Source organism: Neopelma chrysocephalum, unplaced genomic scaffold, assembly GCF_003984885.1.
Source record: "Neopelma chrysocephalum unplaced genomic scaffold, ASM398488v2 Primary Assembly neopelma1_82, whole genome shotgun sequence".
NCBI lineage: Eukaryota > Metazoa > Chordata > Aves > Passeriformes > Pipridae > Neopelma > Neopelma chrysocephalum.
This window is the reverse complement of record NW_020897744.1, coordinates 3,614,668-3,640,898: the sequence shown is the minus strand read 5'-3', so window position 1 is coordinate 3,640,898 and position 26,231 is coordinate 3,614,668. Positions and strand designations below refer to the sequence as shown.

General features: G+C 45.1%; 1 protein-coding gene across 4 annotated transcripts in view; it reads right to left on the bottom strand.

Annotated features, from left to right (window-relative positions):
- The window catches only part of AP2B1 (adaptor related protein complex 2 subunit beta 1), a 78,590-nt gene that overhangs the window by 44,148 nt on the left and 8,211 nt on the right, over positions 1-26,231 (bottom strand). For all 4 annotated transcript variants that reach the window (XM_027690807.1, XM_027690810.1, XM_027690806.1 and 1 more), the window contains exons 4-11: positions 26,010-26,145; positions 24,140-24,385; positions 11,894-12,084; positions 9,594-9,815; positions 8,427-8,547; positions 6,267-6,362; positions 1,646-1,761; positions 395-560 (exon numbers count right to left, since the gene is read on the bottom strand). In XM_027690807.1, coding sequence (XP_027546608.1) covers positions 395-560; positions 1,646-1,761; positions 6,267-6,362; positions 8,427-8,547; positions 9,594-9,815; positions 11,894-12,084; positions 24,140-24,385; positions 26,010-26,145 — 1,294 coding nt within the window. The remainder of the gene's footprint in view (positions 1-394; positions 561-1,645; positions 1,762-6,266; positions 6,363-8,426; positions 8,548-9,593; positions 9,816-11,893; positions 12,085-24,139; positions 24,386-26,009; positions 26,146-26,231) is intronic.

Sequence of the window (26,231 nt, the reverse complement as noted above, 5' to 3'; positions counted from 1 at the left end):
TCATAACAGCATTACACTATTCTTAGCCAGTGAAACCCAGAACAGTGAGACTCAGACTCTTGCCTGTTGCAAAACACTTTCACAGACAAGTCCCTGAGCACCACGTTGAGGTTTGTGTCGTACTGTGATGTATCTCATCACTATTCCTCTCTATGTTCTGGTCCCTAGTAGGGTTATTCCCCCAGGAAGTATGAAACATCTAGAAACCCCTCCAGTTCTGTCTTATCCTTCCAAGAAGAGAAGTTTTGGAGACAGGGACAACGGAGCAAATCTACAGGCTCCCAGAGGGTTTCTTTAGCCAAATATTGAAGCTTTCATCGAATAATATTTACTGTCCATCCCATTAATGCACTGAATGGAACATTACAGATTAAGATGCACAATGCAATTTTACCTGAGTACTTTCATCGTGGAAGCCCTCCAGAAAACTCTCCAACAGTTCATCAGCATTGTCAATTCTCTCTGCATATTCACCCACTATCCAGATCATGGCAGCTCTGGCATCTGGTTCATCCAGGGAATCCAGGTTCTCACACAGAGTGGCAATGATGCTTTCATACCTGATTTGTCAGAGCACAGGTGGATTACTGGGATGAACTGGACTTGTCTTAACTCAGTTCCTGCCCACATCATTCTCCAGGGAATCCTGCACTAAAAAATCTTGTATTTCCATGCAGCATTTTCACTTAACTACAGAAGATATTCCCTAGCTTTTTCTTCTTCCAAGCTGAGCACTAAGATCTCACAGGGTCTTTGCAGTTTAGTTCATCAGCAAGACCACCCAGATGTGAAATTCAAGACAAAGCTGCCTGACTTTGTTTGCTAATGGGAACGTTTGATCCAACGGTTCAGCCCATGCATCTGAATCAGATCCTGCAGCCTCACTGGAGTCTTCAGACTGGTAACTCTGAACTGGATATTACACTTCCCCAAAGGCTTTACTGTAAAACAGACAATACCCCGCACTAATTTAGCTTCCCCTGTTCCCGAGCGTGGGTTTCCCTGTCACAAGCAGACAATCTGTCTTGTAACTGACACCAGAAATTGCCAGAGAGGCCTGCAATGTCCCATATTACTTTTTAGGTGATCATCAAGTCACTGCTGAAAAACACTCCTGCTGTTCTGTAGCTGAGGAGACAAAACCTTACTGCAGAAACAGCAAAAAAAAGCTGAGTTCTGCCCAAACCAGAGAGAACACTCGATGGGGAAAGACAGCAGCGTTTTGTTTGGCACAACCTGACTGGGATCTCAGACCAGGAGAGCCATGAACCTTTCATGGCTTTGTATGTAAGACTTCTAGAGGAGATATGAGTAAAACCAGAAAAGCCTGATGCTGTAAACTTGGCCAAATTTTCCTTCTGGCATTCTCTGCAAGAGCTTTACTGGTTTTTGAGTGAGGCTTCTATTCAGCATCCATATGGAGTGATGGGGAAGGAAAAGCTTTCAATTCCAACTAATAATGAGTCAGGCCGATACCTCACCTACAGCAAACATCTGAATCCTACCAAACTAGGAGTGGAATCAGAATGGACACTGCTCCCACCTTTGCTTCAGAGCCCTGGTAAGCCATGCTGAGTTTTACATTGCTCTGTTCTGTTGAGAGCAGACAAGGGCTTCCAAAAAACATTACACCAGTTGCACGTACTTGTTGGGGTACTTGCGGAAGATGTCCCTGATGACAACGATGGCCTCCTGCACCACGTAGTTGACCTTGGTCTGGATGAGGTCCAGCAGTGTGCTCACACAGCGCTCTGCAGATTGCTGGAGAGAGCAGAAAAATGCCATTAAAAGAGCTCCAGAAACACTCCTGAGCCCACAGCACACACTGAGGAATGAGGCTTGTGTATGAGAAAATGCCCAGAGCGGGAAAACAAGAGGACAGCAGCCACCAATTGTATCCAGGAAAAATAACACAGGTTGATAAATGTTGGTGGAGATACTAGCTGACTCCAGCTCCTGCAAAGATTAAGTCTGAAGCAACCATGCCAGTAGATAGCTGGATCACCACACAGGAGACCTACACTGCTCTTTTTATCACCCTCTTGCTGGTGAGCAGCTAAACAGGCCACCAAGTGAGATCTCTTGAATTTCCCAAGCTGGGCAATCAGAGCTGGGAGAGTTTGGGCAGGGACTCCTGGCTGGGGAAGCTGTAAGGCAGGAGAAAACCATGCTGGCAATCACTCTGCAGGAACAGCAGCAAAAAGCACCTCACAGCTGCAAGAGGTTCAGTACTTTTGGGGTGAGGTCACTAACAACATGTGAAGATACAGCTAAAAATAGAACTTCAGCTGTTGCTAATGCAGCTTTCACGTTAATTAGTTCAAAAAAAGATAAGGACTGGACACTGTCACACTCCAGGAAGCAGAACTGGAATTAGAGGCAAATAATTCAGGGAGGTCTATTCCCAACCAGCACAGTGAGGCAGGACATCACAGGAGCAACCAACTTCAGCACCAGAGAGTCTCCAATAAGGACAGTGATTTGGCTATTAGCAGAGCACATGTGAAGCCTCATTACACAGCTGGTGATTAATGTGAGAAGCAGCCTGCTCCCAACACTGCCGAGGCAGAACATCCATAAAGCATTCGGGATTGAGACAAACACCGTAGGGCACAAACAATAGCAACGTAGGTGGATTTTTCAATTTCAGTGAGTTAACAGTCCCTCTGACTTACAGAGCACTTGAAGCCTGGGCAGGAGGAGGAGGAGGAATGAAATGGCATTTCAGTCACAGGAATCAGTTTTTTGAGAATGGGCAGAAATCTCAAGGACAAACCTCAAGATTTGTAAAGCTGAATTTGGATCAGAGACTAAAACCTCGTGGTGATTTCCTGCCCTCCTGACTCTAGGTGAGGTATCTTACACAAACAGGGACCATGCTGGCCTGGGGATCAGCCAAGGGAGGAGACACCCTAAACCAGCATTCACTCATCTTTGCAAACTGGCAGTAAGTCATATGACTCTTCCCTGAAATTCACAGCAAACAGAAAAATATACCCAACACAAGTGGTGTCAGAGTAAAGAGAAGCATCACATAAAACTGTATGATTGGTATAATATTTTTTTTATGATGCCTCTCCCTCCCTAGCACAGCTTTACAGGTACTGTGCCACTGTGGAGGCAGTGAAATGGCAGAGTGCCCTGCTCTGACCTCTTCTGCTCCAGAAGAGATTCGAGGTCTGTGACCTGGAAGACTCTTCCACTTCATGGAGACTGACCATGGACCTGGCTCCACAGAGTTTGACTTTGCTCTCAGTGGGAGCCCTGCTCAAAGCTCTTGCAAGATTGATGCTTCAGAGCTTGCAGATTCATCTCTTCATCCCAATACCTTTCAGCAGATGTTTTAACAAGTGACCTTAAGGGGGTAAATCTCTCCTAAGCCAACTCCACTCTACAGACCCTGCAGCACCAGTCACTGTTGGCAATAAGCAGCGCAGTCAGAGCCAACAACCAGCAAAGCTTCAAGAGCTGCAGAATTCAAGGAAAAGCAAATTAAGGTTTAGTTTTCTTTTCTTTACACTCTGAAGCATGATTTTTTCCAGGAAGAACACAACATCCCCTTTGAAATATGCAGCAATGATTTTCAGCCCAACAGTCCCTTGGAAAGTGAGCAGTCACGTGGGCACATGCCCAGAAGAGCAGTCCCTCTAATAAATTAGATCTCAGCTCACCCCATCCCTTGTAAACACATTGCTTTTTGAAGGTGGACATCCTTGGGGACTGCAGTGCTCTACAAACTGATGAAAGAGTTCCCCAACTAGAACAGCTTTCAAGTTGGAGTGAGGAAGGACAACAAACCAAAGTCAAAATTGCTTTGTTTTTCTGCAGAAATCAAATGAAAGCCCACAAGATTACCAGAGTAGCACATCACACATCAACATTCAGGCACAAGCCTCAATGATTTCTAAGAACCAGGCTGCTGGCAGAATCTCCCGGAAACAAGACAAATCTCCCTGTAATGTGGCTCCTTCTGCTTCTCCTTTGCTCCAGAGGAATCCCTGTTCTTACTGCATCCACTTCATTCCCTTTTCCCACGGGAGCGGTGCTTGTTTTCCTCACAATCTAAGCATGGCATGATGACTTCATCTAGTGCTGTGAAAGGAGCAAACTGATGCACAAGGGATCCAAGTGCAGCTACACCACATGGCTTGCTGCAGACACACCCAAGCTAACTCTGAGCCCAGCAATCAACAGTCCAGCCCTATCCATGCAAAATGATGATATTCTGGCACTCCCCAAACCAAAATGATCGCTCAAGCCTGGGCAAAGTCCATCAGCCTTACTACTCAACATGGGTATTGGTTCCACATCCAAAACGAGCACTGCCAGCACGGGCAACACCACATTTCCTCTACGGAGCACCTCAGAGCAGACAGAATTATTTACTGTCTTCCCCTCCCAGGAGAGACAGTTAGACAAAAGGTAGGATCCTTGAAGGCAGAGCTGAAACGTTCTGTGAATGCTCATTCATCAACAGCTCCCACCAGCTGCGTCCTGTGTCAAGAAGCAGATTTCTAAGCCTTGGGAACTTGGACACTGATGGCTGAGGATGCTCTTCTATTAGTCATAACTCACAGAGAAAACAGCCTCTAGTAAACACAGATGCACTGGGGACAGGGATTAACCTGGAGATGAGGACACTGTAATGAGTTGTTCTATATTTGCCCTCTTTAAATCTGGCTCTTGTCAGAGCAGGAAGCAGACCTCATCTTCAGCAGCAGCGTCTTCATGGACCAGTGCTAAAAATCAAGGTTAGCACTACTTATGGAGAGACACAATTCCAGTTTGAGGGTCACTGTGAATGTGCTGGACATTATTATTAGTCCTTTACATGACTGTTGTGGTATTAGAGACAGGGAAAGGGTAAGACTTTAAAAACACCTTGATACTTCAGGAATACACCCCCCCATGTGAAACTAGGACAGACACATGGCAAAATCCTATTGAGGAAGTCCCTGCTGAGAACTAAAGCAAACTCCCACCCCCCAGCACAGCACAGCTACGAAAAGGGCTGTCACCAGCTTCTTTTAACTTCTCCGTAGCCCTTTCCCAAGCTCAGGGGGATTTTCTACTGTCACTGCTGTGGCTCCATCCAGACAACCTCCCACCTGGACGCAGCATGGAAGGAACACTTTGGTATTTTGAACTGCAGACATGAAACAGAAACAGCAGTCACCTGCTCGATGGGGCTTCAAAGAAAGCCCATGGCAGGGACAAGCCTTTAAGAGCTGAAGGAAGGAAGAAAAGGCTGCACAGGCAGTTGGTTCTCTCAAGAGCACAGAAGCTGGTGTGTCCTCTGTACACAGACTTACAGTAGTTCAGCTGAAACAAGAGAAACCTGTGCACTGATACCGCACTAAGCCAGGCATGATCAGGGTTATTATTTAAATCTGCTGTCAGGCAAAGCTCAGGGGAACACACTTTAGCAAAAGCTAAATGAGCTCAGCTGAAATTAGACCACTTATGTGACATTTTGCACTCAGTCATCAGTTTACTGAAAAGTACCAACACCACAGCATAAATCTTCCCTCTCTTCACAGGATCTCTGAGCTCCTGTCAGGTGTTTCAGATTCACTTACAGGGAAATGAACGGGAGAGAGCACTAAAAAAATATTTTATTATGAGCATTTCAGTGGACGTTCCACTGGCAGAGGACATTTCAGACTTGTTTTGGAGAACTGCAGAGGTTCCTTGGAACTTATTTGCATAAGCATCGAGGCCAAAGAGAGCACACTCCAAGTGCAACCACAAGTTATACAGACCTAAGTAAGCAAATAGAGTCACTCTATGTTTGAATAAATTGCCCTTAATGTCCCAATTCTCTGTAATTCTATGCCTGTGTGTTCTGTTCAGCTGAAATAGGGGGGACTAATGACACAAAATGTTTCATAATAGAGTTTCCATGCACAATCTTTTCTCCTTCTGCGTTCAAAAGGTCAGTCCACAGCTATTAAAGGACGTCCTCATGGATAAGTGGTCATTTTTTCCACTGAAGCCAGTGCAGTAAAATATTCCACCAGGAATGAATTATCTGCCTTGCTGTGCCTGCAAGCTGAGATGTGAGAGGAGCAGCCCACCCCTCCTGTGATGCACTCACAGCTCGCAAGCCCTCTGGATCAGCTGCTGCTCTGCCCATATCCATGACATATCCAGGCCACTTGATGGCCAACAGGGAAGCAAAGAAGCTTGGTGTAATGAGGTGGCAAAGCCCATCACTGTTTCTGAAGGCAGAGGATCACAGAAAAGCTCAGGGTTCAGATACTTGCCTCAACCTTGATGGCACAGCGCCCGATGGCTCGCACGGCCTTGCGCACGAAGTCAACGTCCACCTCGGTCGCGTATTCCTTGAGCTCTGCCAGGACCTGAGGAGGCAGGACACCAGCTGAGTCCCTGGGTCACTCAGAGAACATCCCACTGAACACCAGAACACCAGCAGGATGTTCTCCCACAGCTACCACACGTATCCAGAGCTCACACAGTCAAACTCCACAACCAACCTCCACCTCCGAAACCCACCGGTTTGGACCCCACTTGGTTTAGCCTGGACAAAGCCAAACCGTGGCTCTGTCTTGAGTTATTTTCAAAATCCCCTGAACAAAAGCTGGGGGAAAATCAGCCCTGCCAAACATAAATGTTGCTATTCCTTCCTACACTGAAAGCATGTTCACTGTATGCAAAGCTCTTGGCAACAACTGTTTTTGATCTCTCCTTTTCTGTGCCGAGATGAACCTTTGGATCCCTGCTGAATGCACACAGAAGGTGCAGAGGAGATCTGAGGACACCCTGGAACATCTACACTGAGATTAATAACAGTGCAAAGATATTTCCTCTCTTAAAAATACAATTTATTGTTTTGTCTCGATGTTTTTGCTAATGGAAACCGAAGAAGGGCTTAAACCAGGACCTGCTGGGAACCTACAGACCTTAAACTAAAAAACTACTTTGTCTTAAACAAATCACTTAGCTTAGAAAAAACAATTTTAATAAAAGACCATATGTCATTTATATTCCCTCAAAAGCTCAATTTATTTCAGTTTCTCATGCCAAACATGACATCAGGGATTTAATTGTGATGTCACAAATAGATGGTGAGGGAGAGGTGAACAGCACAAAGCCAGACAGTTCTTTGAAAAACCTCTCATGGAGGCACATTGCTCAGAACAATGACAAGATAAAGAGGCCGTGAAGGGCCAGACTGCAGACAAATAAATCTGCAAGGAGGAGACGGGACATCTGTGTTTTGAAGTTTTATTATTTCCCTGGATGATCTATGTTGCACAGCACTGGGAGCACCCGGGTTTAGCAGCTGATGCTTTCCAAACACTGCCCAAGTGCCTTGGCCAGAGCTCTCCCTCTGCCTTGGTCCAGAACGGGCACGGAGATGGAGAGTCTCCCCAAGCTGCACAGGGAGGGTGTGGGCAGAAGCTGCTCTGCTCAGGTCTCATTCCAGGACATATTCCTGATGTAGTTGTGTTGTTTTATGTCTTTTCAGAACTAGGAAGAGATTCATTCATTAGTCTGCAGATCCCAGACTCTGCCCTCCAGACACCACTGCCTTTCCCGCAAACAGCCCATTATTGGAACATTATGCATTAAAATTGGGATGGAGCCTACCAAGAGTAAAGAGAAATTTTGAATATATTCTCAGGGAAACTGATTTTTAAAATGTTTTCCGTGTCCCCAGCGCAAAAGGGGCATGAATTACCTTGCTCTGTTCCCAAAAACATCAGGAGAGAGCTGAAGAGAGCTGCTTAAAAATGTCACATTACATGAAATTGCTCTGTGACAATTATGAGAGGACAATAATAGCAGTAACCAGAGGCATTAATCATTCTGCATTAGTGTTAGGCCTTGTGGCCAGGAATGCATTCGAGAACACTTCCTCCAAAGAAATTTGGATTAAAACAACATCAAATACAAGAAGAATCTACACTGTAAAGCAGCTTCAATTCAGTTTAGCTTCGTGCTATTTCCACTCTGGAAGCAAGTTAAGCAGAAGAAAGGGTTTTTTAGCCTGTGCAAGCATTTAACAATTTTACTAACTTGAAATTCACACTTCAATAATGTTTGGCCTTTCCGAATGCCTCTGTTGCAGGCACACCCCCCTCACTTGAAACAAGCCTCTCATTCCAACCTCAGCACCAGCAGTGACTCATTTGACAGGAACCATCAGCTCTCCTCCTGGAATTGTAATCTGTGAAACAAGATCTACCTAACGGTCACGATGCAAGACACACCATGCCATTAACATTTAAATTATGGAGGAAACTCCAACACCTCCCATTAAATAGCTGCAAAGAGCACTGTACCAGGAACAGTGATGCTTAAAAACCAAGACAGCTGTAGTAGTACCTGCATACATCCTCAGGCATAGACCAGGAGAGGGTTTCCCCCTCCCAAAACACATGAGAAGTCCCTCAGCTGACCTGGGCAATGTTTGCTTGAGAAGCCAGGCGGATCATGATGTCCAGTTTCTCCAGTTTGACATAGATGGGGTCGTTGTACTTCACAAAGAACACCTTGATTTCCTGCTTCAGGATTTCAGGCCTGGAGGGAACATAACGTTCTTTCATTCAAGACTGTTTAAAAACCCAAATGGGCTCTTTTTTGGTAACCAAATGCATCCTTTCTTTAGAAATCTACCCAAATATTCGTTGAGAAACAGAATGGTGTCATTTTGCCCAGGCTGCCCAGAGAGGTTGTGGACTCCCCATCCCTGGAGGTGTTCAAGACCAGGCTGGACAGGGCTCTGAGTAACCTGGTCTAGTGGAAAGTGTCCCTGCCCACAGGGAGGTTAAAACCTGCAGGGGGGTTTGGAACTCAATGATCTCTGAGGTTCCTTCAAACCCAAACCCTTCTATGATTCAGTGATTTTGTGTCCAGAACACGCAAGTGATCAACCATTTAGAGAAAGAAGGCTGGATAAAAAGATAGTTTAAATACAAAATGCGGAATTCAAGTCTTTCTATGGCTACATCTCTACTTTCTCCACTTGAAATGCTGAGCCAACAGGCAGGTAGTGGACGACTGTTCCCAAATTTCAAAAAACCTACAAATTCACCTAAAAATTAATTTCTACTTTCACTTGCAAGATGCCATTGCACAGTAACTCTGCCCTGAACACAATCACAAAGTGCTATCCAAGCTATCCCACCTTTCCAGCAAGGAACAGCAGCATTGACACATGCACATGGGAGTAAAACAAATGAAAAATCTAACCCACTGGACACCAGGATGTCACCAGCCTGGTGGTTCTGTGCTGAACAGAACAGCACAGACACACTGAGTTCCTGCAGGTCACTGTGAACTGCACAGTTACACCCTCATTCCTATTTGCCATCTGATTTATAGAGGGCAGTTCTGAGTGCTCATAAAAAGGCAGTGAAGAGAGGCAGGTGAAGAAATGCTGTATGAAACTGGTATCACAAGGATGCTGTCAGGAAAATTAATTCAGGCTACCAGAGTCACAAGACTGTCTAATCTGTCTCTCAAGGGATCTGATCCTGGATTAAAAGAGACTCTGTGCATGTGGAAATATCTGGGACAACCAGATGCCCTTTGACAACGCCGGAATAACACCCCCGAGCCTTTACCTTTTCTGCACAATCAAGTTGATGTTCCTCAGGGCAACATACTGAACTTCAGGCTCTCCAGACAGCAGGGTCACCAGTGGAGGGGCAAGTTTCTTCAGCAGCATGTTGTAATAGTCAGAGTCCTTGGGAAGAAGCTCCAGGAACTTCATCAGGACCTTCACCGCTGACAGCACCACGGCCGAGTTGGCGTGAGACAGCCGGGGGGTCACCCGCTCACAGATACTGGGGACAGAGGAGGAGGAAAGGGTTCACATGTGTTTCAGGGTGTCAGATATTTCAGATCTGATTTTAGGAGATTGCACATGGCTCAAGACAGCTTCTCACATGCTGCTTTGATTTGGTTTTGTTACAGAGAACAGGAGAAGTCCTGCTTTCTCGAACGCAGCAGGAAGCAAACAAGGACGTCTCCCACAGCTTCAAGTTTCTCTCCTGCCACACTCAACTCAGGAAAAATTCCAGCTCTCAGCATTACAGAGCCAAAACATACTCAGTTATTAGTGCTTCCTGCCTTTGCCTGGTGGTGTTCTCTATGTCTGTGATCTTGTCTGTCACTTACAAACATAACTTTAACAAAACAGCTATTGGAAAAACACTTTAGCCTCCATATAGTAATTCAGAGGTGATACACGCTTCTGGCTTGCCTGGGGAGTTTGCTGCCATTTCAACCATTTCTACCTACAAAAAAAGACTTCTGATTCTCTAAAGACTCAGGGAAAGAAGGACCTAAATACCTTCCAAAGTCTCAGATTCACCATAATGGATCCTGTAATCAACAGCATCCTAAACAATCCATCCCAAGCAGAAAGGAAGTTTGGGTTCATATGGTCTTTCTTACAGCATCTGTCAAGTTTCTTCCCACTCCCTCCTGCATATTGCGAACCCAGAACAATCTTATTCCCATCTGTGCCTCCTGAAACTTCTTTCCCTGAAAGATTTGCTTTCAGCCATGTAGGAAGGGAAGCTCAGTGAAGAGCAGAGGAGTCCAAGTCAGAGCTGGGGCAGCCTCCAGCTGCCTCTGCCCAAGGTCACCTGCATGTCAAAGCTGCTTCATCTCTCCAAGCCTCACTTTCTCCATGCAGAGGGCACTGACACCAGCCTTCCTGGAAAGAACATTATATAAAACCAAGTGCTGTCACTCTCCTGTCTGAAATAAGGCAAACTTTGAGAGAAACTCCACACAAAGCAGTAAAAGTAGTTCCTGCCCTTGCAGTTTGATAAACCACTCTTCAGAGGAATTACAGGTGAGGAACTGGGACGTGTTCACAGTTGTTCAGACTAGTGGTGCCTCTCTGACAGAGCTGGGATAATACCAGCCTCACACCCTGGAGATCTCTGCAGGTTTCTAGCACTCATTAGGAGCTGTTTCTGGCACAGAAACAGAACACAAGGGGAAAGGAGGTGGGGAAAAAAAAAAAAAAAAAGAAAAAATCAGCAAGACTCCTGGCAGACTTTTCAGAAACAGTGGATTACCTGTTGTACCTCAAAAAACCAGTCAGTGAAGAAACCCATTGAATTGGAAAGGGCCTGTCCAGGATTTTGCATGTGGGCTTGGGACCCTTCCTCCCCCTCCACCCCCCCACATAATCCACATGAAATACATCGTCTGAGAATCCCCCTGTTCCAAGTTATTTCTCTTGCTGGTTCCTTGTTCTCTTGGGAACACAATCCGACTTTCTGTGATTCTGAAGACAGATGAGGAGGCAGCTTGAAGTGCACAAATTAAAACTCCACTACCTAAAACCTGAGGTCCTTGTATTCAGGTTTAGTCCCTGCAGTTAAAGGTAAAAGCACAAGGGTGAATTTGCAGTGATAAGAAAAAATAATTTCTTACCTTTACTTTCACTTCTCTCATATCACAATCCAGTTTTCAGTTGGAAAAAAGTATTCCGGTCTCAGACCTTTAGTACTTTGGAAAGCTGCAAACCTATAAAGGCTTTTTGCCTCTCAAAGTAGCAAAACCAGATATGAAAGTTCTGCTTTAAATCAGAAAATCCTCCAAACAGTGCTTCCACTGTTACAGGTTTGGTCTTGGGCTGATCCCTTCTTAGCAGTGCCAGTTCCCACAAGAACCAGCCTTTTAAATAGAAAAAAGTTAAAAGGAACACTAAAGATAAACAGAGAAAGTGGTTCTGCTGAGGGAAGGGGCAGGATTCCAGCATCAGCCCAAACTACCAAAAGCAGCCTCCCTTCTAAACCTCTTTTATCAAGTCTTATTTGTGCTGCCACAGATCTCAGAACCCCTGTTATTTCAGTGCTGCAACACCTCCCACAAGTGCCCTGCTCCTGAACAACCACCCTACCTCTGAGCTTCCCGGTCATCCTTGGGGTTGTAGTTGGACAGACAGTCCAGGATGAAGATCTGCCCCCACTCTGTGCACTCATTTAAAGCTGTCAGCAGCTTGTTGATGTTCTGAGGGTTCAAATCAAGCAGGTTGCTGTTGGGATGAGATTCACTGATTTCTGACAGGGCGGCCACAGCGTTTGCCACCACCTGGGGAAGAGACAAGATGAGTTCCTTGTTAGCAGCGCATCGGGGGCTTGACTTGGGATGGGCACGGGTTACACACGGAACCAAACATGGAGATCTATCAGCTGATAGCAGGTGTGTTATCAGCTGCTCAGCAGCAGCCACTACATCAGTTATCCCACCCTTCCAGGACCCAGTACAACCTCACAACCAACCTGGAGAGCCCAAAGCTTGACTGGGAGTAATGGGGATCTGGGACTTCACAAGAGACTTCGCTCTGGAAGGAGCTAGAGGTGGCAGCCACAGGGAATAAGAACATCTTGCCCTCCTTCAACTCCAGATCTCCACCCTGGTTTGCTTCAAGCAGGCATCATCTCCCTTCCAGTGCCAGGAGATGCTCAACTGATACAGTCAAGGTCTCAAAACCTCCAAGTGCCCTACTTATTCAGGAATGTTCTGCCTCTTGCCTAATTTCCCCTTGGCAGCCCCATGGCACATGGCTTAAGGATATCCAGAAATGAGCTGTCAGGTGCTTGGCAGCCTCCAGCTCTGCAGCAGCGCTGTCAGGTCACCCAGTTTGAAAACAAACACACCATTTCCCTAAAATGGACAACTCCTGCTAAATTTTTAATAACACATTTCAATTCCAAGCAGTCTCCATAGCGTCCATTTGCTTTACAGAGTCACGTTGAAGCAAGGACCCCAGCACAACTCATCCATGAAAATATTCCTGCTACATTTAGGACTATATAAGGTCTTTTCTTTTCTAAGCACAGATTAAAGGATCACAGAGGAGGTTCAGGGTCCAGCTGGGCAAGAACGAGAAGTGGGAGTGCAGCACAAATTTCTGATTCTTAGTTCCATATTCAAATTCAACATTTATTCTAACAGACTCCATGTGAAGATTTCTAAAATAGAAGAGTTGCAGAATATAGAGACAAAAATAGAAAATTTGCAGATGAGACTAAAGTCTTATTTGTTTAACTAACTAGAAGAGGGATTTATGCTGAGTTTGACATACAAAACTGAAGTACTCTATGAAAAGGCATTTTCAGGACATTTTACAATGTACATCATGTCCAGCCCAACTCACAGTAAATATCTGCTCAAATGAAGATTTATAGCATTATTTTCTATGGGATTAAGGCAAAGAAACATCTTATCTAACTCATCTGACTGTTAGGATGACTAAAGATGCTTTTGATGCAGTACAATGAAAACAAGAACAGCACGACCAGAAGTTTCTCTGCCTTGTTCCCATCACTGCTTGTCATTAAACCAATATATTCCAAAGTCATTGCACAAGCACAGTAATGATGATTGTTTTGCATTTCACACCTAGAGGTCAGAGATAGGATTCTGATCCAAGATTTTATGAATTTCATTAGCTGAATGAGCCTTCTGTCACCCAAATCATTAGTAATCAGAACTGCTGTCTTCTTGTTCTGTTTTAATTAGTAATTTATTAAGATATGCTGCTTATTCTTCTTATTATTTAATTTGCCTAATTCCTGAATGGTTAATGTGACACAGCATAAAAATGAAGGAAAAGACTGTATTAATTTCACTGCATTTTGGAAGTTCACAAGTGAAGACAAATCCTAAAAGCAACTGAAAAAGTTCAGAATCCTTATGAAAAAGTACTTATAAAATGAAACTACTATAGAAAATAATTTTGAAGTAACAAAAAACATTTTCAGAGCCAAAGCATTGCAGAAAGGGACCTGTCAGTCATACCAAGGAACAAGGCTGAGCTCTGGCAGATGCACTCACACTGCCAGGCACTACTGTTGTTGCAGTAATTGATAAATTAGTAATTAATACAGAATCATAGAACTGTTAATGTTGGAGAAGACCTCCAAGATCATTGAGTCCAACTGTTAACCCAGGACTGCCAAGTCCACCACTAAACCACGGCCCCAAAGTGCCATATCCAGATGTTTTTTAACATTTCCAGGATATCCTAAACCCTGGGGCAAGTACAAGTCAAGGCAGCTGTGTTTATGCTTCTTTCCCTGCAGAGTCCATGCAGTCTATCCCTGTGTTTTCCAGGGGCAAAGGATGCACAGAAATGCTGTTCCCATGGGCCTGGTGCACAGCAGCTCCAACCTGGACACCCGGCTGTGAATGAGGTCTTGCCCTCAGGATCCTTTTGGGCTTTTTTTTTAGGAATTAACATGTCAGCATAAATGCAAGCGTCCAAATCAAAGCTGAGGATGGGACATCACATGGCAATCCACTCAGATTTCCATTAAAAGCATCCATGAGAGAGAGTGTCAGATGGCAAGAAGCACTTTGGAGCACGGGCTGTCATGTCCTTGGGGGTTATAAAAAAAGGACTGGGAGGGGCTGTGCAACATCTGGTGGCAGCTCAGCTCTGCCAGAGGAGCTGGGATCTGCAATCCATAGTCCACAATTAGAGCTGGTCCTCACCTCCTACCTCAGCAAAACAGAGCTGCTGTCAACTCAGTGACAAGAAGATAAATAAAGCAAAACGGGATAAGGGAAGGGTTGGGGAATGTCTTCAAACTTTAAGCAACATTGATTAAAAAAGAAAAGACTCTCTGGCGATTTGCACCGAACACATTGATATGTTATGGTACGCCAACAAAAATAATTAGCATCTCCAAGGCTTTTTACACAGCCACAGTACAGCTGAAATGAAAACAGATTTCAGGACCCCGTCCAACACAAACACTGGTTCGAGCACACACGCTCACCTCTTCCTTGGCACTGCCACTGGGCTTCGCTGGGAGGCAGGAACACAGAGCAACACAAGCTGGCACTGCGTGGTTCCATCCCAGCCCACAATAACCACGCTGCCAACAGCTCTCACCAAGGGAGAGGGCAGGTCAACAAGGACTGAAGCACTGCCCTCTAACAGCTACCACTCAGGTATGGAAAGGAGTCCATCAAGAACCATTCACACCAATTCCAGTATTACATCACCTGATAACCTACTACATACTCTGGCAGTCATGGAAGTGTCACTTGAATTATTTAGAAACATGTTTCGGCCAAAGAAAATCTACAACATCAAAGCTGAGTCTTAAACCTTCAACTCAGCTGATGTTTCTTCCTTAACACAGCAACAGGAGATGGTGAAGTCCAACTGCACTGAACAGCAAGAGCAAGGTACAAAGTGGTAACTTATGGAAGTTGCTTATTTTCCCTTGAAAATAAACAGCAATGATGGACTTGCTGGAGGACATAAAAAATTAAAGCTAAAGCTTTACAAGTGGTACAGGACAAAGTCCTCCATGGAACTGGACAAGTTTCACAGGCTGACGAAAAAAAAGCCCTAAGTTTTTTAGAAAACTAAGTATTCTCTGCTTTTCAAAACATGCACCAAGTCGATTGTGATGAGAAACCAACCAGGAGTTGTATAATTAATCCACAGATGAGAAGGATGAAACTAAAAGGACAAGAAACTAACATTTATCATAGTCTTTAGTCCTCAAATTAATGAAAAAACTGTGGTCGCCCCAGTAGCCACAGATTCGTGAGCCCAAACAACTAATGAACAGGAAAAGCTTTTAAGAGCTTAAACTTCTAAGTTAACTCCACGGCAAAATGCCTCACTTGACTCACAATTAAGGGTACCACCTTTAAGCTAAGAGCTACCAACCAGTGAGGACCCACCTAAAAATCACCTGAATAATAAAAATGCAAAGGAGACGGAAGAATTAATCATAATTATTAATAACAACAGGTCCCTGGCTTGCTGATGTAAATCAGTTCACCCTGGCTACATTTCAACGTTATTCAAATGCAGCCACAGCAACATCCCTTTGGAGCACAGATGAACCCAATGACAATAAACCTGCTTTTGGCTGGAATTTCCCAATAAATTTAGACTCTTGGAGAAGCGTCATTGGGATGAGGATAGCTAAATCTCACAGACTCTTATTAAAATAAAAACCAAAAAAAAAAACCCCAACCCTGCACTTAGAACTACATTACAGCTTTCACAAGAACCCAACGTTTTTAAATCCACCTACAGACAAAACTCCCTCTGCAGCCGGAGAGACCAGATCCGACCTCACGGAAAGCTGCAGAGGTAGGAACACTGATTTGCCAGTTATTCCTTCTGGCAGCTCAAACCTTCAGCTCAGAGCAAATGGTATAAAATACATTAACAAGGAGGAAAGGGGGTGGGTGAAAACCTGAGTGTCTGCCTGTCAACCCACACGGAAAAGCTTTGCAGGGGGTGGGGGGACAGAGGGAAGCTCGGCACATCCAGAACGCCAACCGGTCGGAGCAATCAGATTATTTTCCTCCCATCCCAGGCTAATTGGAAATTAAACCAAGTGTGTAATGGAGTTAATGAAATACAATGTTCTGCTGCTTAAAACAGGAACCTCTGGCTCACCACGCCATTAAAATGAGGAGGAAAAACGAAGAAGAGGAGGAAAAATTAAGGGGCTCTGAAGAGATGCTGAGGAAAGGCAGCATTCCCCACACAGCTGGAGGCTCCCATCCTCCAGGGAGCCAGGCACCACATGATGTTTTTGGGAATGGAGAGGTGCTGACATTTTGAAGAGCACTCTGAGCTCTCATGTCATAAAGCACAGACTCCCAGATGGGATATTCAGGGTGGGTATTTTACCAGGCCACTCGTTTTCATGGCCACAGACCATGCTGTGTGCCCAAAAGCTCCCTAACGAGTACTAACACAGACAGGCTCTTTCCAGATTATATGACTCCTACTTCTGTTCATATTATGTCTTTTATCTACAAGCCCCCTTTACTTTGCTTCCCTAGAAATGGCCCATGAACAATTAAAATTACTTTTTAAAAGTAATTTTATAATTAAATTTACAGAGGAAATTCTTCCCTGTGAGGGTGGTGAGGCCCTGGCACAGGCTGCCCAGAGAAGCTGTGGCTGCCCCATCCCTGGAAGTGTCCCAGGCCAGGCTGGATGGGGCTTGGAGCAACGTGGGATAGTGGAAGGTGTCCCTGCTCATGACAATGGTTGGGACTGGATGAACTTCAAGGTCCCTTCCAACCCAAACCATTTGGGGATTCTATGACTATAAAATGGCTCAATCAGGCAAGTCAGGGAGCCTATGGGAACCTCGCACTGGTAATTCATGTAATATGTATAGAGACTAACAAATCCCCAGTTCCTGATCACATCCCAAAAACTGCCTGAGTGGGGAAGACCTCCTGGCTTGCTCTTTGCAAGTGGGATGAATTTTTATGGAGGTGGCAACCAAAGGGAAGTGAAGTGTTATCCTTCCCACGGCGTGCTTGCCTTGACTGGTTTTTGCACTTCCCTGCAGAAAAATGGCACTTTGTGGCAGACTAGAGCATCACTCCTGCTCTCACATCCCTGCAAAATCAGGATGTGTTAGCTGTAAGACAGGAAAACATGCTTCCCCCAGCTGCTGAAACTCTTGTGGTAGGTGGGCAAGAAGCTGTTCAGGGATGGCTCCATCATGAAGGGTTTCTCCTTGGCACAGCTGAGCCCCCAGTACAGGAAATTAAAGTCTATAGGAAGACACAGAGGGTCTGCAACTCCCTACTCCTCTTCCAGGAAACACCATGGTGTGATCCCAGCCTGGATCAGGCACCTATCACACACCAGGAAGGCTTCTTTCACCTTTTTTGTTTTTTGGTTTTTTTTGTGTAAGGCTCTTTGCAATTCCCTTGCAGAGGTTCTCGCTGGCACCATCCAGTGGCAAACAATCCGAGCTGCAACCGAGGAGAAAAGCACCAGCTAAGCATCAACAAAACCCTCACAGAGCCCTGAAAAGGGGGGTGCAGAGTTACAAAACATCACAGCCACAGCGTTTTCAGACGAATGGTGCTTGTCAATAGCTAGAAATGCCTGTTCCGATTGAAAATGTAACATGTAGACACATGTCAGCAAAATTCCCAGCACCCTGATTGATGTGAGAGATCCTAGAGTGATCTATTTGGCAAGACAAATGCTTTGGAAATTAGGCACATACTGGTGGCTGTAATTGGAAGGAGACAGGTCTCTGATGGATGGATTTGTCAATTAAGCTTTATAAATGAGGGGTCTGGAAAGACAGACTCTGTGGAGCCGTGGAAATTCATGCATTATCATATAAACTCGTTGCATCTCTGTTAGTACTGAAAACACAGGGAAAAGCACAACTTCGATGGAAGATGCTCAAGACCCAAATCCTTCATCCACAAGCCTACGAAAACCAAACAAACAATCAAGTCCCACATACAGGCTGGAAATTCCCTCAGACCTGTTCAGGATGACAACCTGGAGAAAAAAAGAGCTACTTGGTAAGTCAGATTCCAGCCTTCCTCTGGAGAAGCTGTTGCAGGAGCTCGTTCCAGAGCCAAAACTGGGTTTCATCAGCAGAGCAAGCAGGGTCTGAGTGGGTAACCACCAACTACAGACATCAGCTCTCCCTTCTCCCCCAGTTCAAGTTCCTGCTCTCCCCTGGCAGTCTCCCACTCTCAAGCACCCACCACACACATTAATGTAGCCACTGTTTATACAAACTCCTCCATAACCTCTCCCTATTTCCTTCTCAATTTGCTGCTGCTGGCTGGCTGCTTACTTTGCAAAAAGTGTTGCTCTCCCTTCCTGGGCAGCCTCATGCAAACAGCAGAAACATCCATTAAAGAGCTCCAAAGTGTTGCCACCACTTTTCAACAGCCCTAAGCAATGGGCTCACTCACTGCAACCTATCCATCAATGGGTAAAAGAAATTCCGCCTACAAATGCCATCAAGTGTCTCCCAGAAGGAAATATTATCTCCACTTGCTGCACAAACAGATTAAAAACCCAAACCACACACAGGACCGATAGAGACATGGTTGGGGGACTCCAAGATCCAGCCTGCATCTGCAACACCCACGTTGAAAAGTGGAGAGACATTTTTATATCCAGAGGGACAGACAGAGTACCCTGGAGCAGCCCCAGGCTGATGAGAGAGCCCACAGTCACAGCAATATTCAGCTCCATACTGGGATGTGAATTTTCAAGTCCTTTCAGCCTTCATGAGCAGGAATCATGAACTCACCCAGCAGTGGTGGTTCACTCCTCCCACTTCATAAAGCATCAGCTGCACAGGGAAAACACACGGCTGTGAGAGTCCCCATGAGGGACAAGTGCTCTCCTTTGCCCCTGGAGAAGGTGGTGTTCCACTCCCTGTTGTATGAGAGAATTCCCACATCCCTGACTGCCTCCCACAGACCCCTTTTGGGACTCAGAGGATCACCAGTTTCCCAGACTTATTACACAGAGAGGGATTAAAATTCCTGCAGAGTACTCAGAGGAGGACAGCCCAGGAGACAAAAGCTGCTTCTGTTTCTAAACTGGCTTTTTACTCAGGACACCACCTCACAAAGACATACAGCTTGCCAGCTAGGAGGAAAAGGAACAAAAGGAAGACCTTCTTCCTCCACAGGGTCATCCAGAAAGCCCCCCCCACACACACACTGTGAAGTTCTGGCAGAGAAGGAACCCCCATCACTTGCAGGCAGAGCAGGAGAGACAAGAGAGCACTGTGATCTCTATCAACAGGTTTTTAGTCTCATCTGTGGGAACTCAATACTGCTAGAGGGACCTAGGTGCACCTCACCACCCCTAGTTGTCAGATCTCAATAGATTCCCTTCCTAGAGTGGTTAATGCTAAAGGCAAAAATCATCCCAGGTACAACAGAGTTTAATGATCTCCACACACTTGGTGCATTTACTTATGTGATCTTGGTTTACTGCGTGTTGATTCACAACAATGCTTCTCCCAATAAACTGTGATGTGTAGATGGTGTAAAACAAGACATTCTGTTGGACAGCACAGAAGTGCTACATCTGTACAGCCAACAAGAACACAGGAGCAGAACAGCCACACCTGAAAAAGCCCTGATCCAGCACATCACAGTGACAAAGCAGAATGTGAGGAAGAAGAAATGCTACAGGAAGGAGTTAAACACTGAACAGCACCTAGAAAATAAAAGGGAGAAGGTGACATCAACTTAAGCCATGTGGATAACAGATAGACTGATATAAGAAAACTATTCCATGGGTTAAGAGTTACCTTGGAAGGTCAAGGATTGAAAATATTTGGACAGAAAGGTTGTTCCATGCAAATATTAGAAGACCAGTAAGTTTTAAGATGGATTTCTTCTTATGTTTGTCTGCTAATATTTACATTCTTGAAGAAAACCAAGTGCTGGGATAAAAGCCAGGAGGGAACTAGTTACAAAATGAGGTGTCTAAGGGCATTCAGCTTTGGTTCTGCTTTAAGCTGCTGCCATCTCGTGGTCTGCTCTCCCTCACCTGGGCTCAGCATTTCCAACCTAAAGCAGTCACTGGGTCTCGTTCAAAAATGCCAGAACAAGACAGAATCAGGAAAAAGAAAAAAAAAAAGGGTTTTCCAAGACTTCAGAGAGTCTCTGGTCATCAGTAGGTGTGTAACAAACCTACCTCTCTCACCCATCTATTATCTACTGCTGCCGTTGGGTGTGAACAGTGTTCTGCAGTGACCTGGAGTACACAAAAACCCTGGGATGTCGTTTTGGAATTGCATTTTGGTTGGAGTACGTGGATTATGGAAGCCATTCAGTGGCTTCTGAGTCGCACTGTGCCCAAGTCACCAGTGAGAAAGGCACTGAGGACTGAGCAAGTCCAGCAGCCCAAAGCAGCCAGGCCCCAGCATTTCATTCCTCCAGATCTGCTTTTGCTTTTCTTGCAAGGAAATGAAGAGCAAAAGAGGAGGGTTTGCCTTAAGACAGCCCTGGGAAGGAGTGAGGGTTCCCTCTAGGGAAGGATCCTCTTTGGCAGGATCCCAGGTGACAAAGGGCAGCCACAAGCACTTCAGACCCATCTGTAAAACGAGATTAAAGACTCCTGCCACAATCAAACTTCTGCAGTGCAACTGAACTGTGCCCTTGCAGGGGTTATTGGCCCAGTGCCTACACATGTCACAAGTCACCAGCCCAGCTGGTGCCTTGCTATACATACCCACATCACTATATAGGCAGTTAGAGGTTTAAATTAATTCACCCAGCAGAAGCTGCAAAGCTACACAGAGATTTTTCAGGAATAGCTAGTGAACTACCAGACTGAGGTGTCAGGCCTTTAATGTCAACTACAGCCAGCTCACCTGGAAGGGTGCAACACTGCAGCTGCTCAGAAGATCACTGAATGTGAACTAAGGCCACATCCTGACAACAAAAAGCCCAGATAAAGGGGGCAAACACCTTGCCTGTGGACCTGCAGCACCTCCACAGGACTTCAATGCCCTGAACATCCCCAATCTGTTAACTTACTAACAAAGAATCATGCCAGTAGCCAAAAAAACATGGAAAAAACCCCCAAAACAACAAAATGTTTCTGACAAGGTCACCTCCCAACTTAGTCAGACATCGTTAGGACGAAGGTGATCTGAGCCAACAGAAATATGCACCCTGATCTCTGCATAATTATAAGGCAATTAGCAAGCCACAGATGGAGATGTTACTTTACCAAGCACCCAGCTAGAATGCTCAGTGCTCGCTCATGTCCTAGAGGCAACTAATTACAAAACCATAATAAAACCCTTCTTGGAGACTATTTTTCAACTGCAGCCTTTTTTAGCTCCTGCTCAACATCCTCATTTCTCAGAAGAGAGAACAAGTGTGGATTTCCCATCTAAAAAATTCTGCTTCATTAAGTGTCTAATGCTGCCCATTTCCACAAGCCATCAAAGGAGGAGAAACATTTATAATATAAATATGAATGAGCTTAGATAACAGGTTCCAATGACTGAGATGCACCATTTAGAGGAATAGGCCATAAGAATCGATCCCTCTGTACCATTTTTCCAGCAATCTTTCTTTTGATAGCCAACACTGATACACAGATTTTACTTAAAAAGAGCTCCCAGGCAGGGCTGCATTCCATCTGATCAAGGAAAAACAGCTTAACAAATATCAACTCGCACATAAATATAATTTATCTGGCAAACACAACTCCTGGTCATCTGGAACCCCACTGGAGTTTCACACGGAGAAAGCAGCAATGAAATGGATGGTTTGACTGGGAAGATGAACCTTAATTGGAGGTGGATAGTTCCTGTACTTTTGACAATCACTATGCCACAAAGGCTTGAATTTCAAAGGAGACCAAAGGAATAAACTTAACTAGAAGGAATGTCTTTTTCTACTAAAATTGTAACCAGATTAAATATTGTATTAAATCAGCAGCTATAGGAGCCTCAAACCTTTGATAAAAATCTCTCCCCATGCACCCTCAGGAAGCAAAAATACAATGCTCCATCCACAGTGAAACCTGGGAAACCAGTACAGAGAACACCAGCTACATGATCCTCTCAAAGCCACACACCACAGGCCTCTCCATCACTATCACTCCTTTAAACTGCATTGTCCTGCTGTGAATCCTCAGTTTTGGGAAGAGCAAGGTGAGTGCAACATGAGGCAGGTACTGGGATCCTGCACAGCTCCAGAAGCTGCAAAGGTTCTGCTGCCCCAGCCCACCCTCGTTACCACCAAGGAGCTCATTAGTTGTACTGATGGTTTATTGGGACTCCTTGTGCTGCTTTCGGAGGTTTATTTAGCAAATGGAGCATGCATTGCCCTTTGGTGTTTTTCCTCTTTTCTTCATTCATTTAAGTCAGTATTTAAGTGAAATACATATCGGTGCTCTCCTGTCAGCCAAGGGTCCATTTAACCAAACCTGTGAGTTCCATCGAGATCAACGAGCAGAAAGGGGAAAAAAAGAACTCATTAATTCCTCCTGAAGAACCACATCCATGTGGCTGTGACCAGAAGAAAATCAGAGCTGGAACCCAGGCTAGGAGAAGAGGAAGTTCTATCCCTGTCCACAGCACATTCCATTGCTGCCTGTGAGCTGGTGAATGCCAGGGCCAGCATTTAAGTGGAACTAAAGCAACCCAAGAAAGTTCTTTCAGAGGCTGCAAGGCACACACCCTCCCACGTGGAATTAACCCAGCAGGTGTTCCTCTATGTGACTCAAAGTTGCCTCGACAGAGAGAGCATCTTCAAGGAGTCATCAATATTCATACAGAAACCTGGCACAAGAAAAAAAAAATCAGGGAGGCAGATAAAAAGAACAGCTTGTAAAAGAGCTGGATATCAGAGGCAATAGGTGTGTCTCCTGACAGACATCTCTGCTCAGACTGGTGCCTGTGAAAGTCAGACATCTCTACTTTTACTGTCTCTAGAAAGCCTTACAAAAAGCAATCAGCAGCCTTCACTCTCCTCCTAAAGGGGATGGCACCTTACCACCTGCACTTGGTTTATCTAACCTGCCCAAGACAGCTACAAGAGCAATTTGCTTTACATGCACCATGGAAAGAGCTGTCAGACAAGCCCTAATAATGTGCAATTATGTCTTTAAGCAGAGTCAAATGAGATCTCTGCTCTAAAAGAGCTAAAAAAGTAGTGGTCACGTCCTTAAAGTCTGAGTTACACTGAGCTGCAGTTAGGATGATATATATATATATGATCGCTGGATTCCAGTAGGTAACAGCAAACAATATTGAATGAAAGGATTATGCAGTGGGACAGTTCAATCCATTGGCCACCACCTTTTAGTTACAAAATAATAGCAGAACATGCCTGGCTTGGAAATGGACCCTTCATCAACCATGATTAAATGCTGATTTAGTAGGTAATTTACTCCTGTGAAATTCTTGGTTGTGATCTCCACCTCTGCTCTGACGACTCATTTAACTTTATTAAAAACATTAGCATTGATTTTCTCCACTCATTACAAGCCAGTGGATTTATCTGCATTAGTGAATGAATTCATCCAACCTCTTATTCCAAGAAGAGCCAAAGCCGGCAGGAAAGCAGTAACTACAAGCTGTCACTGAGGAAGCAGCATCAAATATTTCTTGCTGCTCTGACTCACCTGACCGGGAAGTTACACTTTTGCTGCAGCACTCAAGACAGGCAAAAGCCCAAACAGATCTAACAACAGAGGGTATTTCCTGTTTTCTGAGGCAACAACTGCTCTCTAACCAACCCATTCATCACAGTGCAGCAGTTGCAATTAAAGACCCTTCACATTTCTGATCATCTGCCCATTATGCACTCGAGCGAAGCGCTGGAAATACGTTACCATGGGATTGGAGTCTGCAATCAGGTCACGCAGAGAATCCAGAAATCCTTGGTCCTCCACCATCTGGGCATTGATGTCATGCAGCTTTGCCACACAGACAGCTGCAGTCTTCCTGACATAGGGGTCCTCATCCTTCAGACACTTGCGGAGGGGCTCACACAGGTACTCCGTGATTTTATCCACCCTGATGCAGCCCATCGTGCGCACGGCCAGGGCACGGATCAGAGGGTTTGGGTCCTCGCAGTCCTGCAAGGGGACAGAATACCCAGTAAACAAATCTGCACCACCACCCACTGATGCCTTCCCTGCAGCCAGAGTCAGGCTGTTCTTGCTCAAGCAGCATTCTCTCTGATTACACACTAAAAACCTGGCAATTATTTCAGATCGGGGTTAAAAGGTGGCACTCGCTGGTTCACAGAAACATTTTATGCTGTCTCAAGATGTTTTCAGGCTGTGATAGCTCGTAAAATTGTGATCTTGGTGTCCCTTTGTTGTCCCAGGAAAAGCTTCTTTCAACATGATCCAGCAGCTACAGCTAAGCCAGAGAAGAAGCTCTCACCACCCAAAATCACAGGCAACCCTCAGACAAAAAAAATACACTGATTTCCAGCCTTACTGGCTTAAAGAAGCAAGACATATAATGGGAGAAGTCAACAACTAAACACAATGCAACAGCCATCAAGGCCTGTGCATCCCTTAAGTTTGTAACACATGAAGCACTAAGCAAAGGCTGGTCTAGAGGTGCTTTTCTGAAGAGGAAACAGCAAAAGCAGACAGGAACACAGCACTTCATACTTCAAGACTACAGAATTTTCCATACATCCAAACCATCCACATCTCTGAGCTCCCCTAAAATCAGCCTGTAAAAGGATGGCTGCAGAACAACCTACAAAAGCATAAGGTCCATTTACCTTTCCCTGTTTAAATTTCCTACAGCTGATAAAACACTTTTAAAGCATTTCAAGAGAAGTGACACCTCTTACCAGTGCATTCCACACCTTGAAGTGTGAACTGGGTGTGAAGTGCTGAGTTAGTGCAGACCAGTGTCAACACTTGCTCTTTATAAACACTTGACCCTCACCTTGCCAAAAGGGACACCAGACATTTCCTTGCAGGGAGAAGAATGAAGATGGAAAATATAATTTTGTTTGTTAGCCCATTCTAATGGAATTACTCTGAAAGACAGACATCAATATTCTGTCTAGACAGGAAGACAGGGACACCCTTCTCTGAGCAGAACTGACCTGCTCTCAGCCTGCTCTCACCTCTTTCTGCCTCAAGAACCACGACAGAAAATTGGAACTCGATGCCATTCCCCAGTATCTCAGATTTTATAATACTCTACAAGGAGTTTCAAACTTCTAAGTACTGGGTTTTATCTTGCACAATGTGAAATAACATTTTCTTGATAAGGAGTGGCAACTTGATGACAGAACTAAAGGCAACACAGCAATCAGGCTGTTATTTTTGCACTGAACTGTCTTTTGGTTTCACCACAGATAAAGGGTTTCCACACAGCTGGAACATTCAAACAGGAAGCAGATATCTACACATCAGAGATACTACAACGGCTGGGAGATGAAACAGATAAAATCTGTCAGCCAACACCAGAAGCTGGGAAAACAATAAAAGCAGCTTTCCCTGGACCAGGCTCCCCCATAACCACTTACAGGGGTGCTTAAGTCATCTCTGCAGAAACAGCAGCAAGTGAGGGAAAGGAGCCAGAACTACTGGGACTCAGCATGAGCCCAGCCCAGAGGCTGAGACCAAAAAGCAGAGATAAACAGCTCCCAAAGGCTAATGGGCAAAGGAGATGTGCTGGCAGGCACTGTGCTGGGCCATTTTCTGGTGAGCCCTGGGAGCAGGTTACCTTCACAAAGCTGTTGACAGCCATGATGGCCATGTCTGGCTGGCTTTTGGCATAGTTCATCAGGTACAGGTAGACCAGCTTCTTCAGCTCCAGGTTGTCAGTCTGCATGCAGTTCACAACATCAGGAAAGAGTGAGCTGGATAGACAACACAGGAATAAGTAAAAATACACACAATTGCTTAGGTTAGAAAAGACCTTTAAGTTCAGCTGTTAACCCAGCAC